This window comes from Haliotis asinina, chromosome 8 (genome assembly GCF_037392515.1).
Source record: "Haliotis asinina isolate JCU_RB_2024 chromosome 8, JCU_Hal_asi_v2, whole genome shotgun sequence".
Taxonomy (NCBI): domain Eukaryota; kingdom Metazoa; phylum Mollusca; class Gastropoda; order Lepetellida; family Haliotidae; genus Haliotis; species Haliotis asinina.
In genome coordinates this window covers 422930-437158 of record NC_090287.1, presented here as the reverse complement: position 1 = coordinate 437158, position 14229 = coordinate 422930, and the positions used below count along the sequence as shown (strand labels likewise).

The window sequence follows — 14229 nt, the reverse complement described above, 5'->3', positions numbered from 1 at the left end:
TAGCCGTTATGTAAGCGTGTTGGTACGAATCTCTTCGTCTTGATTGTCGAGACGAAATTTTGTAAATGAGATAAATTTTAGACATTTTGTATGGATGTGATATATTCCCACGACTACCTACATGCCTATGGATATAACTGTATATGCATGTGTGTGTGTGTGTGTGTGTGTGTGTGTGTGTGTGTGTGTGTGTGTGTACAGAGAGAGAGAGATAGATAGACAGAGAGAAGGGGGAGGGGGGGGATCAAGCTTAAACTTTACCGATCAGCGCATGGAATACGATGAATGTGAGGACGTTTTTATTTCACGTCTCTTGGTAGCGTCATGTTTTTCCGACCTTCATCGTTGATATCACTTCCCGTCATCCCCTTTCGTGTACGCAGTTCCTGTAGTTGCTTTGTCGTCTGCTTCGCTGTGTGACGTCAACAAAACCAACCATGCCCTGGCCCCCACAGGAGATGAGTAATGACACAAAAACAGGTCATTATCAGTATGTTAAATGACAGATATAGATCAGCCGATGCTTCAAGAGTATAAGGCATACATTCATTTACTGTTTGCATGTTTTAAGAGATACTGAGAACAGGAAAACATATAATACAAACTCTATTCTGGTAGACCTGCCAAAATAACAGCAAAAATAATAGCAGTAATCAACTTTCGGGGATCATTCTAGTTAATTGCCTTTAATCTTTAATTTTTATTAAATTGTAACCAGTCTGTTTCCAGAAGAATTGTACAAAATGGGATTTGTGAATACTCGGAATACGTGAGGTCGACAGGAAAATAATGTACAGGAAAGGAAAGGAAAGGAAAATAATCGTTGGACTGTAGTATAGTGGATAGAGCGTCTACCAGAGCACTGCCTCCGTTGTATAGTGGATAGAGGGTCTGCCAGAACACTGCCTCCGTTGTATAGTGGATAGAGCGTCTGCCAGAGCACTGCCTCCGTTGTATAGTGGATAGAGCGTCTGCCAGAGCACTGCCTCCGTTGTATAGTGGATAGAGCGTCTGCCAGAGCACTGCCTCAGTTGTATAGTGGATAGAGCGTCTGCCAGAGCACTGCCTCCGTTGCATAGAGGTCAAAGCGTCTGCCAGGCCACTGCCTCCGTTGTATAGTGGAAAGAGCGTCTGCCAGAGCACTGCCTCCGTTGTATAGTGGATAGAGCGTCTGCCAGAGCACTGCCTCCCTTGCATGTTGGACAGAAAGTCTGCAAGAGCACTGCCTCCGTTGTATAGTGGATAGAGCGTCTGCCAGAGCACTGCCTCCGTTGCATAGAGGTCAAAACGTCTGCCAGAGCAATGCCTCCGTTGTATAGTGGATAAAGCGTCTGCCAGACCACTGCCTCCGTTGTATAGTGGAAAGAGCGTCTGCCAGAGCACTGCCTCCGTTGTATAGTGGATAAAGCGTCTGCCAGAGCAATGACTTCCTTGCATGTTGGACAGAAAGTCTGCAAGAGCACTGCCTCCGTTGTATAGTGGATAGAGCGTCTGCCAGAGCACTGCCTCCGTTGTATAGTGGATAGAGCGTCTGCCAGAGCGCTGCCTCCGTTGTATAGTGGATAGAGCGTCTGCCAGAGCACTGCCTCCGTTGTATGGTGGATAGAGCGTCTGCCAGAGCACTGCCTCCGTTGTATAGTGGATAGAGCGTCTGCCAGAGCACTGCCTCCGTTGTATAGTGGATAGAGCGTCTGCCAGAGCACTGCCTCCGTTGCATAGAGATCAAAACGTCTGCCAGAGCGCTGCCTCAGTTGTATAGTGGACAGAACGTCTGCCAGAGCACTGCCTCAGTTGTATAGTGGACAGAACATCTGCCAGGTGCACAGAACCTCTGCCAGAGCACTGCCTCCCTTGCATGTTGGACAGAACGTCTGCCAGAGCACTGCCTCAGTTGTATAGAGGGTAGAGCGTCTGCCAGAGCAATGCCTCCGTTGTATAGTGGATAGAGCGTCTGCCAGAGCACTGCCTCCGTTGTATAGTGGATAGAGCGTCTGCCAGAGCATTGCCTCCGTTGTATAGTGGATAGAGCGTCTGCCAGAGCAATGCCTCCGTTGTATAGTGGATAGAGCGTCTGCCAGAACACTGCCTCCGTTGCATAGAGGTCAAAACGTCTGCCAGAGCACTGCCTCCGTTGTATAGTGGTTAGAGCGTCTGCCAGAGCACTGCCTCCGTTGCATAGAGGTCAAAACGTCTGCCAGAGCAATGCCTCCGTTGTATAGTGGATAGAGCGTCTGCCAGAGCACTGCCTCCGTTGCATAGAGGTCAAAACGTCTGCCAGAGCACTGTCTCCGTTGTATAGTGGATAGAGCGTCTACCAGAGCACTGCCTCCGTTGTATAGTGGATAGAGCGTCTGCCAGAGCACTGCCTCCGTTGTATAGTGGATAGAGCGTCTGCCAGAGCACTGCCTCCGTTGTATAGTGGATAGAGCGTCTGCCAGAGCACTGCCTCCGTTGTATAGTGGATAGAGCGTCTGCCAGAGCACTGCCTCCGTTGCATAGAGGTCAAAACGTCTGCCAGAGCAATGCCTCCGTTGTATAGTGGATAAAGCGTCTGCCAGAGCACTGCCTCCGTTGTATAGTGGATAGATCGTCTGCCAGAGCACTGCCTCCGTTGCATAAAGATCAAAACGTCTGCCAGAGCGCTGCCTCCGTTGTATAGTGGACAGAGCGTCTGCCAGAGCGCTGCCTCAGTTGTATAGTGGACAGGACATCTGCCAGGTGCACAGAACCTCTGTCAGAGCACTGCCTCAGTTGTATAGTGGACAGAACGTCTGCCAGAGCGCTGCCTCAGTTGTATAGTGGACAGAACGTCTGCCTCCGTTGTACGTCACTACGTTTAGTACACACAGTCACACGCGCATACACGTGCTTGCGTGAGTGCAATGATATCGATTCCCAACCTAAACCCCACTTCCCAAACAGATGAATGCACTGCCTTGCTGAACTAATTCCTCTATTTATTGTCCCAGCACAAGTGAAACACCAATAACTCGTATATAAAGCTGCAGAGCTCTATGCAGCGATCACGCCTATTCTCAACATACAAAGGGCGGCAACAGTAACGACGTGTGGACGGCAACATGCGGCCGCCAACTAAACATCTTTCCATTCTCCATAAGTGGGTCAGTCTCACCATACACCGAGCGTGATGCTGTCGGCCAGCAAGGTAAGCGAAAATTTGTTGCACTTTTTAGGTTTCCTTGAAGGCAGCAAAGGTCAATGTGTAATTATTCAGGTATTATGATAACACAATGTCTGTTTAATTACTGAGGTTGCACGATAACACAATATCAATAATTAATAGCAGAGGTATTACAATAACAACATGTCAATGTTTAATTGCTTATGTATTACGATAAAACAACGTCAGTGTTTAATAACTGAGGTGTTACGATAGCACAACGGCAATGTTTAATGACTGTGGTATTTTACCATAACACAATGACAATGATAAAAGACTGCGAAATTACGATAAAATAATGACATTGTTTATGTGAAGTATCTTCTGCTGCAAAAGTGTCTGACCTGGCAGATCGTATGCAAATATTCAAATAAGTTTTAATGTGTAATTACCTAGGTATTACGATAACAGAATGTTGATTTTGAATTACTGAGGTATTACAATAGCACAATGCCAATAACATAACAGACTATCAGTGTTTAATTACTGCAGTAAATTAATATGATACCAAAATATCAATCTTTATTTGTTGACGTATTACGATAGCGTAATGTCATTGTTTTAAGTACTGAGATATAACGATAGCAGAATGTCCTTGTTTAATGCAGTATTACTATAGCACGAAGCTAGTGTTTGAGTACAAAGGTATTACGATAGCGCAAAGACATTGTTTAATTCCTGAAGTATTACGATAGCACAACGGCAATGTTTAATGACTGTGGTATTTTACCATAACACAATGACAATGATAAAAGACTGCGAAATTACGATAAAATAATGACATTGTTTATGTGAAGTATCTTCTGCTGCAGAAGTGTCTGACCTGGCAGATCGTATGCAAATATTCAGATAAGTAATAGAGACAAGTTTATACATCTATACCAAGTGGCTGTGCCAAGTATAAATTTTGTTTCATTTGGCCACTTTCTAATGAGTGTTCGGTATTCACGTCACACGCAGTAATCTCCCTGGTCGTAGAAAAACAAATGTTTGGGGTTTGGGGGTGGGGGTGTCTTATTTTTTGTTTTATTTGTTTTTTGGGTGAAATGCGACTGATGGCATCGGGTGGTTTACGCTTGCAGACTTGGCTGACATATGTTATAGTAACCCACTGTGTAGATCGATGTTCGTGATGTTTCGTCCACACTCGATCATATACAGGACGTTGTCATGCTGTTTCTTACTTCAGAACAAAAACAACACTCGTATTTACGTACGGTTATTATAATGAATCATTTTCGTCGACTAATTATGTAACACATGTTTATATTGAGACTATACTTTCACGGGAAAGTACACATTCTAGTAATGTAGTTGAGTCGTGTCCGTGATTCAGTACACAAACGCAGCGATCTAACCCACTCAGGCATCGCGACTTCCACACAGAATGAAGTCCGACAAATGGTAGTCCAGACACCGGACACCGTGTGCCCCTCTTGAAACCCTCTAATATACCGTGTTACATTTGTCCACTTCATAAATGGCATTGTGTATTCCTAACTAATCATGTGTTTTCGAGATGGTTGCATTTCTTACTGATATTCACCATGTATGTGTTTCAGTTTATTCCATTAGACTATGGAACCGCCCAAACAGAAATTAAACACCGCACCAGTTGATAAACCTCGCATAGCAAAAATCCTCAATCTCAATAATGACGTGAAGAAACTCCTATATGCTCTGATTGACCAAGGAAGCTCGGACTCCGAGTCACTGAATCTGGAGTTGAGGAATGGAACGCAAGGGACGCTACTCCACTGTATAACCCGAGCTACCGTGACCCACCCGGAGCAGACTGAAGTCTACATGAAGCTGTTGGACGAGATAGAAGCACGTTGTGTGGCGTGGTGGTGCAGGAAACAGTCGTTAGATGTTCCCGAGGACGACCGTGACAGCTACAGAATCTACAAATGTAAAGCAATGGAGTACCTCACCATGACGGTGAAAGTTAGCGAGCAAGACGAGAGGTCGGTGTGGGATTTGGCCTTTGACCTCGTGTCTGTTGAGGTCCTGCAGAAGCTCCTCAAGATGTCGGGGGTGACCTATGTCAAAGATTCCAGTGGGAGGTGTCGTTACCAGGTCTCTCACATCTGTCCTAAGATTCTCCACAAAGGGCAAACCGGATTCTTGCATAGCATTTTTGGAATTCCACATAAGGATGATTCTAGGTTTGAGCGTTTGCTCAATAAATCCAAAGAAGAGAAAAGAGTAACTGAAGTCCTTGAAATGCAGCCATTCAAAGAGATAGCAAATATTTACATATCAATTTCAACAAAGATCCACATATTCATAGCCTTCCTGCATATCCTGTACATGGCATTGTTTAGTCACGGGTGTTGGGACGTCATGGAGTCCATGATTCAGCGGAATTCAACATATCCAGAGACGCCAACAGAAGTGTTTGTGATCGGAGTCACTGAGCCGGTCTGTCTGACTGTATATGTGGTCAGTCACGTCATAAAGTCTGTGATCACGCGGTCAGATGAAGATCGAGACAGCAGCTACTATGTGAGGATCTTCTTCAGGATAAATAACCTCATCCTCTACATTATCTTACTTAGTCTCAGTATCGCCAGTCTGAGTCCACGGACCAGCACCAACAACGTCTTTGACAGGAACATCCTTATATCATTCACCCTGCTGTACGGCTGGCTCATGACCTTCACCTTGGTCAAGGGAATAAAATCTGCACACTTCTTCTTCCAGGCCACGTTGAGGATCATCTACACAGACGTAAGGAAACTGATCCTGGTGTATGTCATTATTCTTATTGGGTTCTCTATGGCGATGCACATCCTCTTCATGGGCTCCCCCATCATCACCAGCATGTACAGGAACCCCTTCTTCACTATATTCATGATGTTCAACACCATGCTGGGAGGCGTGGAGATGTTTACTGACGAGCTAGAACAAGGTCTGAATGAGAACCTGGTGCTGAGTGTGTTCTGCAGACTCGTGTACATCGTGTACATCATCCTGTCTGCGATTATCCTCGTCAACCTCCTCATCGCCATGATGAACACATCCTACTCACAGATACGGAAGCACCACTCCAACCTGTGGAAACTTGAAGCTGTCAAATTTGGAATAAAGACGGAAAGGATTCTGAGACAGCTGACCCCTAGATGGGGGACGACGGTGGTCAAGTACGGGAACATGTTCCCCAAATCTCTGGATCAGAAGTATGTCTGGTATATTGAAGTACCAGGTGAAGAGGCGCGATACGGCAAGTGGGCAGGGGACTCGCCAAGTCTCGAAGCCACGCTGGAAAACATAGATGTTCGGGGTGCGAGGTACGCCACACAGTTGGCAGAGATGAGGAACACCCTGGACAGCATCAAGGGACAGATGGACATTATTCAGAAATCCTTGTTAACCATGGAGACGAAACCTTCTGACTGGGTGTAACTTGTATCCTTCGTTTCAAAGTTGATAGAAATATGCGTTAAGTGCGAAGGTATTGTGTTATACATTGGACTTATGCTCTCACCTGGAGCGGATATAGGAATTCTACTCTGGGGGAAATTGCATCTGGCTGTCTACTTCTGAAAGGAGGTACCAGCCTTTACGCACTCTGGTAACCAAACCTACATGGGGCTAGGAATATGTAATGTTACCATGACAATGCTTGTCCGTGTCTAGTGACACAGCGTTACCATGACTATACTTATACATCGATAAGTAATAAAGAACATAACCTTTGCACAGATCCTACTGTACCCAAAAGGTTAATGTGGTGACTTCAAGGGGATTGTGCAGGAGTGAAGAGGGCCTCTGCTGCATGGTAAGGGCGAAAAAGGTACAGAGTGGCGTATTTATATGTATATAGCTGTCGATAAACGTCTCATCCTTGGTTGGTTGTGAGGAGCACCTTTACCTCAAGGTGTCAATCCAAACATGTAATTAATGTATTTGTTTTGTAATTCATGCACATAAATGAACATTCAGGTTTACGTCGTTTCTGTGTCTTTAGTCACCCGCAGCGGTCCTCACCTAGAATTTACAGTGGTCGCTGTTCAGGAATTTTAGACAGACATACAAAAGATATTAAGACAAGCTTTGATTATTTCTGGGTAGTAAAGTTGGGTAGTCCCTTGGGTACGCCAGAAGCCGACGATTGTGAGTTCGAATCCCTGTACTCCTTGATTATACATGTATTTCTAAGTTTTCTCTAAGCGGTGTTTCAGCCAACATACTAATTCATCATGTCTGTTGAAAGACGGCATTAATTGCATGCTGCAGAGGTGTTTGCGGCAAAGGTGGTAACTCCGGCACAAATTAAACACTGACAAGAAAAATACTTTATTTACATTGTGGCATATTTAATACCGCTTACAACCTTTGTCAAAAGAAATATCAAATAATATTGTGTAAGTGTTTGAGGATTCAGAAATAATGAGTACCAAGAACTGACTTCAAACCATGCATCCACCTGGAGAGCAAACCAGAAGTGTCGACATAACGAGCAAACTCACACAACCACCGTCCCTACCACCAACAACTTGAAACAGGTATTTGGCCCAACTATGTTCAATTGAGTTCGCCAGGTTCTGCTGACCGAGTGTGTTCGGCTTTAGCTGAGATTTTATGTTCATGTAAAACTGCAAGAGGTATTAAGATTAAAACAGCTAAAATGTTCAGATTCAGTTAGGGGAGGTGTTCAACTTCAGCAAGGGGAAGGGGGTGGGGAGGAGTGTTCAGATTGAGCTGGGTGTGTGTTCAAATTCAGCTGCAAGAGGTGTTTAGATTCAGCTACAGGAGGTGTTCAGTTTCAGCGAAGCGAGGTGTTCAGCTTCAGCTAGGGGAGGTGTTCAGACAGAGGTGCAATAGGTGTTCAGATTCAGCCAGTGGAGGTGTTCAGATTCAGCTAGGAGTAGTGTTAGGTTCAGCTGCAACAGAGGATATGTGTTGTACAGCATGGCAGAGTGTTCAAGTCCTGCTGGACGAGTGTTCAGTTACAGCGACACAGTTCTTTGGGGCACATGCCTTTCGGGCAGAGCAGAGCACACCAGGCGTTCATGCCCGTCACGGTTTTCCAGACACCGACAGCACGGCACCCACTCCCAGGTTGTGACGTTGTAGATGATGGCAACATTGTTGTTGTTGTTGTTGTTGTTGTTGTTGTTGTTGATAATGATGTTGTACTTGATGTCTTTGTCGTCGATGCAGATGATGGCGTTGATGTTCTGGAGGACGTGTTGGTTGTGATCCGGATGTTGGCGCAGTTCACGAAGTGCTCCTGGGGACCGTGGCCTAGTCCTGTACCGTCAGCGTCTGTACCCCACGTATTTCCTGGCAATGACACAAAAACCGTAAATGCAAGCTTTATGGTAACGATACAGCTAAACGATGTACGTGTATTCTCAAATAATATCGCTGATTTCAGTGTACACTAAATCTATGACAACATTAATGTTCTGTGTAATGTGAGATAATGGAAAGGAAATTCCTGACGTACGTATCTACAAAACAACTTTTCAATACGAAATTCCGAGAAACGGCAACTTTTCAGTTTCTACAATACAGTTCTAATAGCATTACTTGTCCGGACACGCTAGTTGTCCGTGGTTTCAGCACAGTCCCCAGACAGGGCATCAGTCAGCGTCCGTAATCCGTAAAATATGAATCACAGAGTACAAATTAAGTTGATTTAAACATAGATATGGCAGGCCTACATGTCAGTATCAGAGGGATAGCTACTATTAGACCATCACTATCGAAGCGTTCCCAGCGAATGTTCTGCAGGAATGTTTCCCTTTGTGTGCAAGCCGGCATTAAATACATAAGCAAGCTTTTATTGTCGGAGCACTCCAATGAGTTCCACATGAAAAACTGGTCACATGACATACAAACCTGTGACGTACGTCCACTGCAGCACACAAAAGTCACACGTCACTTCCGCTGGTAGGCTGGCCTTCACGTAAAACATTCTGCTTTCACTTCCGAGATAATAACGCACCACGGGGCCGCCAGTGGTCACTGCCTGACCCTTTGGATCCCTGGGATCAAGGGTCAACAACGTGTTGTTGAGGCACTCCAGGAGAGCGTCTCCAGCCAAGAGACCATTGTCACAAAGTCTGAATTCAAAATAGCCCCTGTGATTGGATGTGATGAGCACATTGATGGTGATGTTGTCACCTGCATAGTAGACGCGGCCGATGGTGTCGGTGTAGTACTTTCCGCCAGGTTCGTTATTACGTTGTTGAGCGTCGTAAGGGTCACCACAGGCACCGCACTTGCCACCAAGTCTAGCTGACCATTGGTGCTGTAACAAAAGGGGCACTCAGTATGAAAACCAAGAGGATGTAGGTGGGCGCATTGTTGAGTGGGAGGGACTTCCTCGAGTAGGAACGGCGTTGTTGATAGGGAAGGTGTTGACTGAGCGGGAAGGGCCTTATTGAGAAAGAAGGGATTTATTTCCTATTGATTCATAGGAAATGGTGAGTGTTTGTTGTTAATTTCTGTTCCTCTGTAAATAAACACGTGCTTGTGGACCAGATGATCCCGTGATGAAAATTATGAACATCGGGTTTGACCACATGATCCGGTTGGTACCTCGTCGGATGACCAACTGTAACCCGTATCTTCACTGGGACGATCTTCGGAGGATGCTGGTAGAAGCAAGCATGACGTGCAACAATATCAGACATACAAAGATACTTTCAGCAAGAGTTAATTGCATGATATATAATATGTATATCTAATCATGCAAAAGATGCTTCATATCAAAGGAGTGCGTGTATGGTTAGAGTGGACGACTCTGTGCGCAGACCTGAAAAGAGATCTATTGAATGACGACTGATCATCTGAATCACATGGCTACCGGATGTAGTCCCAAATAAGGAAGATCCTCACTTACATACGATCCGCCACAGTTAAGTTGGTTGTCGTCGTAGTTGGCGGTGGTGTTGAAACCGTCCCTCCACATGCTTGAACGTTGCGGGGGGTCCATCAACCGCCCATGACCTGTGACCGCAACAAGGCAAAGCGCAAACACAGCAAAAGTGCCCGGAAGATACGTCATCACTGGATAAATACAAACACGACGTATTGAACTTATCGCTAACAACCTGTGCTGAATGTAACATGACAATGGATAAATATAAACACGGCGTACAGAACAGGGTCCCTTTCATGAAGCAACCTTTATTAAGGTTAACCTTACCTCCAATTCTTTAACACTGCACTAACGTTACCTTAGTGACTTAGCTCATCTTAGTGCTTTGTGAAAGGATGCCCTGATCATTAACAGACACTACGAAACGTTTCGGTATAGAAGCGTATATCGCTTTAAAGCATGAAAAACTATATTCTCACGCTTGAAAACGGCATGCCGTAATGCCGCTGTTGTATAATAATGACTTGTCATTCCCGACTATTTTCAAGTTGAAACAAATCTTACCTCGGGTTCGGCTGCCCATCGTCTGGTAGACTGACACTTAGTTGCCTGCACGGGTTTTTCTACAGTATTACTCTGCCAAAGGCGGCTTCCATGGTGGCCGGTGGACACTGATAACACGGTGGCTATCTGTGCTGTGGAGTCACTATCTGGGAACCGGGAGGGGCATGGCTCCAGGCAACATGTAGTGATAACATCTGTAACACCATCGTCAGGATTAAGGCGTTATCTCAGTGGATGACTACAGCGATATATCGGCAGTTGGCCTGATGCATCGATGCTCGCGGATCTACTGTACAGTACATATAAGGTGCCCCACAATGACATTGTTCTCACAATGAGCACTTACACCGTATTAATAATGAGTATAATGAATGCCTGTGTCTGCATGGCGGTTTAACGCTACTTCCAGACTGCAAACACACACCGTCATTATTGTAAGTAGCCAATTCTCTGTCTGTCTGTCTGTCTGTCTGTGTATATGTGTGTGTGTGTGCGTGCGTGCGTGTGTGTGTGTGTGTGTGTGTGTGTGTGTGTGTGTGTGTGTGTGTGTGTGTGTGTGTGTGTGTGTGTGTGTGTGTGTGTGTGTGTGTGTGTGTGTGTGCGTGTGTGTGTGTCCATAAATATAAACACACACCTGTTACTATACACATGTACACGGTCATAACATTGCCCTCTGGCTATTTACATATTCAACCATGAATATAAACATCCACATCTAAATATATACATATACGATCATGTATATAAACACCAATCTTATAGTATATGCATATACGGTCATGAATATATAAACATTCATCGTTGATTATTTACATATACAACCATGTATATAAACACCTACCCCTGACTTTATAAACTGCCCGGCAAAAGAAAGTATACCAAAAGTAACCATTTCTCAAAATTTATAGAAATATTTTTTCAGATAAATACCACTGGAACTTGCTCCAGTGTACGGTCATGAATATAACACGTACCTCTGACTATATACATATCTCTTATTAAATACACATGTACGGTCATGAATATAACACCTACCTCTGACTATATACATACCTCTTACTAAATATACATGCACGTTCATGAATATAACACCTACCTCTGACTATATACATATCTCTTATTAAATACACATGCACGGTCATGAATATAACAGTAACCTCTGACAATATACATACCTCTTATTAAATACACATGCACGGTCATGAATATAACACCTACCTCTGACTATATACATATCTCTTATTAAATACACATGCACGTTCATGAATAAAACACGTACCTCTTATTACATATACATGTACGATCATGAATATAACACGTACCTCTGACTATATACATATCTCTCATTAAATACACATGCACGGTCATGAATATAACACCTACCTCTGACTATATACATATCTCTTATTAAATACACATGCACGGTCATGAATATAACAGTAACCTCTGACAATATACATACCTCTTATTAAATACACATGCACGGTCATGAATATAACACCTACCTCTGACTATATACATATCTCTTATTAAATACACATGTACGGTCATGAATATAACACATACCTCTGACTATATACATACCTCTTATTAAATACACATGCACGGTCATGAATATAACACCTACCTCTGACTATATACATACCTCTTATTAAATACACATGCACGGTCATGAATATAACACCTACCTCTGACTATATACATACCTCTTACTAAATATACATGCACGTTCATGAATATAACACCTACCTCTGACTATATACATGCCTCTTATTAAATACACATGCACGGTCATGAATATAACACCTACCTCTGACTATATACACATCTCTTATTAAATACACATGCACGTTCATGAATAAAACACGTACCTCTTATTACATATACATGTACGATCATGAATATAACACGTACCTCTGACTATATACATATCTCTTATTAAATACACATGCACGGTCATGAATATAACACCTACCTCTGACTATATACATACCTCTTACTAAATATACATGCACGTTCATGAATATAACACCTACCTCTGACTATATACATATCTCTTATTAAATACACATGTACGGTCATGAATATAACACCTACCTCTGACTATATACATACCTCTTATTAAATACACATGTACGGTCATGAACATAACACCTACCTCTGACTATATACATATCTCTTATTAAATACACATGTACGGTCATGAATATAACACCTACCTCTGACTATATACATACCTCTTACTAATCATACATGCACGGTCATGAATATAACACCTACCTCTTACTATATGCGTATACAGTAATGAATACAAACACCCACCTCTTATTACATATACATGTACGATCATGTATATAACACCTGCCTATATACATATACGGTCATGAATATAAAGACCTCTGACTATAACGATATAGGGTCATGAACATAAAAATCCACCCCTGACTGTATACATATATGTTCATATCTGTCAGAAGATATCTGATACCATTTACTGAAAACGACGCAGACAAGACATGCACCTTTTTCCCGTGCACTAATAGTGACACCTGACTTGAATTGCAATAAAAGCAAGTTAGGGTCTTATGTCGCTCACCTGTATACAGGTAAAACACACACAAGTGAATGGTTCATATGGAAGAATGAAGCATTTGTAGCCCTAGGAATTCTGAACTTTGATCGGAGTCAATGTTTTAAGAATGGAGTTAAGATGTTCGCAGAGCTACGAACGTTTCAAGATAAGCTAGCCAGGATCATATTTTTATACTTCCATTTTTATTCCCACTCTACAACTTATATAGCACAATGATATGCATATATGCACTCGCATACATACATATAATTATATACATATATATACATATATATACACATATATATTATGACAAATACTGTTCCGAAACTGAAGTGGAAAGTCTTAATTCTGGAACTCTGCACATGACTAATACATGTATACAAGTATACAGAATTTTGGTCTCCACTGAAATAAAGGTTACATATAGGAATTGTACTTCATTCACCGTGTATAAAAGCAGAAGATTTCATATGCAGACATGCGAGTACATGTGTTTCCGGTTACCGACAGGCATTTTAAGTACTACCAGACCATGTACATAGCAATATAATATAGATAATAGATATAAAAGGAGATGTACATGTTTTCCCTTTCTAATCGAAGGAAATGTGATTTGTTTCCATTTCCATTTTTCTTCCCACTCTGTAGTACAATGGTATGCATCTAGCCACTCGTAGACATACATACATGTATGCATACACATGCACATGTAAGTAGATACTTGTAATATTTCCAACTTCAACTTAAGAGGGGTGCGTGGGTTAACAGTCAGGACGTCTTAATATTCCGGCACTCTGCGCACGACTAATACAGTTGTATACATAAACGTATACATAATTTTAGTCGCCCCTGAAAAGAAGGCTACAGATAGGTATTTTAGTTCGTTCATCGTGTACAAGGACAGAACATTCACAGATAGAAAATGTACATGTGTTTCGGTTACAACAGGCATTTTAAGTTTCACCAAGTCTTGAAAATATAGTGTAGTCTGATTTTGCTTCCAATGATTTATGAAAGGATGATGAGAAGCAGAAAACAGTGCTACTAGAACAGGTTGAGGAAGCTATAGAT

At 42.9% G+C, this 14229-nt stretch overlaps 2 protein-coding genes across 2 annotated transcripts; one reads left to right on the top strand and one right to left on the bottom strand.

Annotated features, from left to right (window-relative positions):
- Positions 1 to 4759: 4759 nt before the first annotated feature.
- Positions 4760 to 6589, top strand: LOC137294268 (transient receptor potential cation channel subfamily V member 5-like). Its single transcript, XM_067825276.1, has one exon. It carries the CDS (start codon positions 4760 to 4762, stop codon positions 6587 to 6589), a length of 1830 nt encoding a protein of 609 aa, XP_067681377.1.
- Positions 6590 to 8132: 1543 nt separating this feature from the next.
- On the bottom strand, positions 8133 to 10205 carry LOC137294913 (uncharacterized). Its single transcript, XM_067826085.1, has 3 exons — positions 10041 to 10205; positions 9035 to 9446; positions 8133 to 8473 (listed from the first exon to the last, which is right to left on the bottom strand). The coding sequence occupies exons 1-3, from the start codon at positions 10203 to 10205 to the stop codon at positions 8133 to 8135; spliced, it is 918 nt and encodes a 305-aa protein (XP_067682186.1).
- Positions 10206 to 14229: the final 4024 nt, after the last annotated feature.

Coding starts and splice junctions, on each gene's coding strand:
- LOC137294913 (XM_067826085.1), bottom strand. CDS start 10,205: ATGACGTATCTTCCGGGCACTTTTGCTGTGTTTGCGCTTTGCCTTGTT. Junction 9,447..10,040: donor TTAACTGTGGCGGATCGTAT/GTAAGTGAGGAT, acceptor CTTTTGTTACAG/CACCAATGGTCAGCTAGACT. Junction 8,474..9,034: donor GCAGTGGACGTACGTCACAG/GTTTGTATGTCA, acceptor TGTCATTGCCAG/GAAATACGTGGGGTACAGAC.
- LOC137294268 (XM_067825276.1), top strand. CDS start 4,760: ATGGAACCGCCCAAACAGAAATTAAACACCGCACCAGTTGATAAACCT.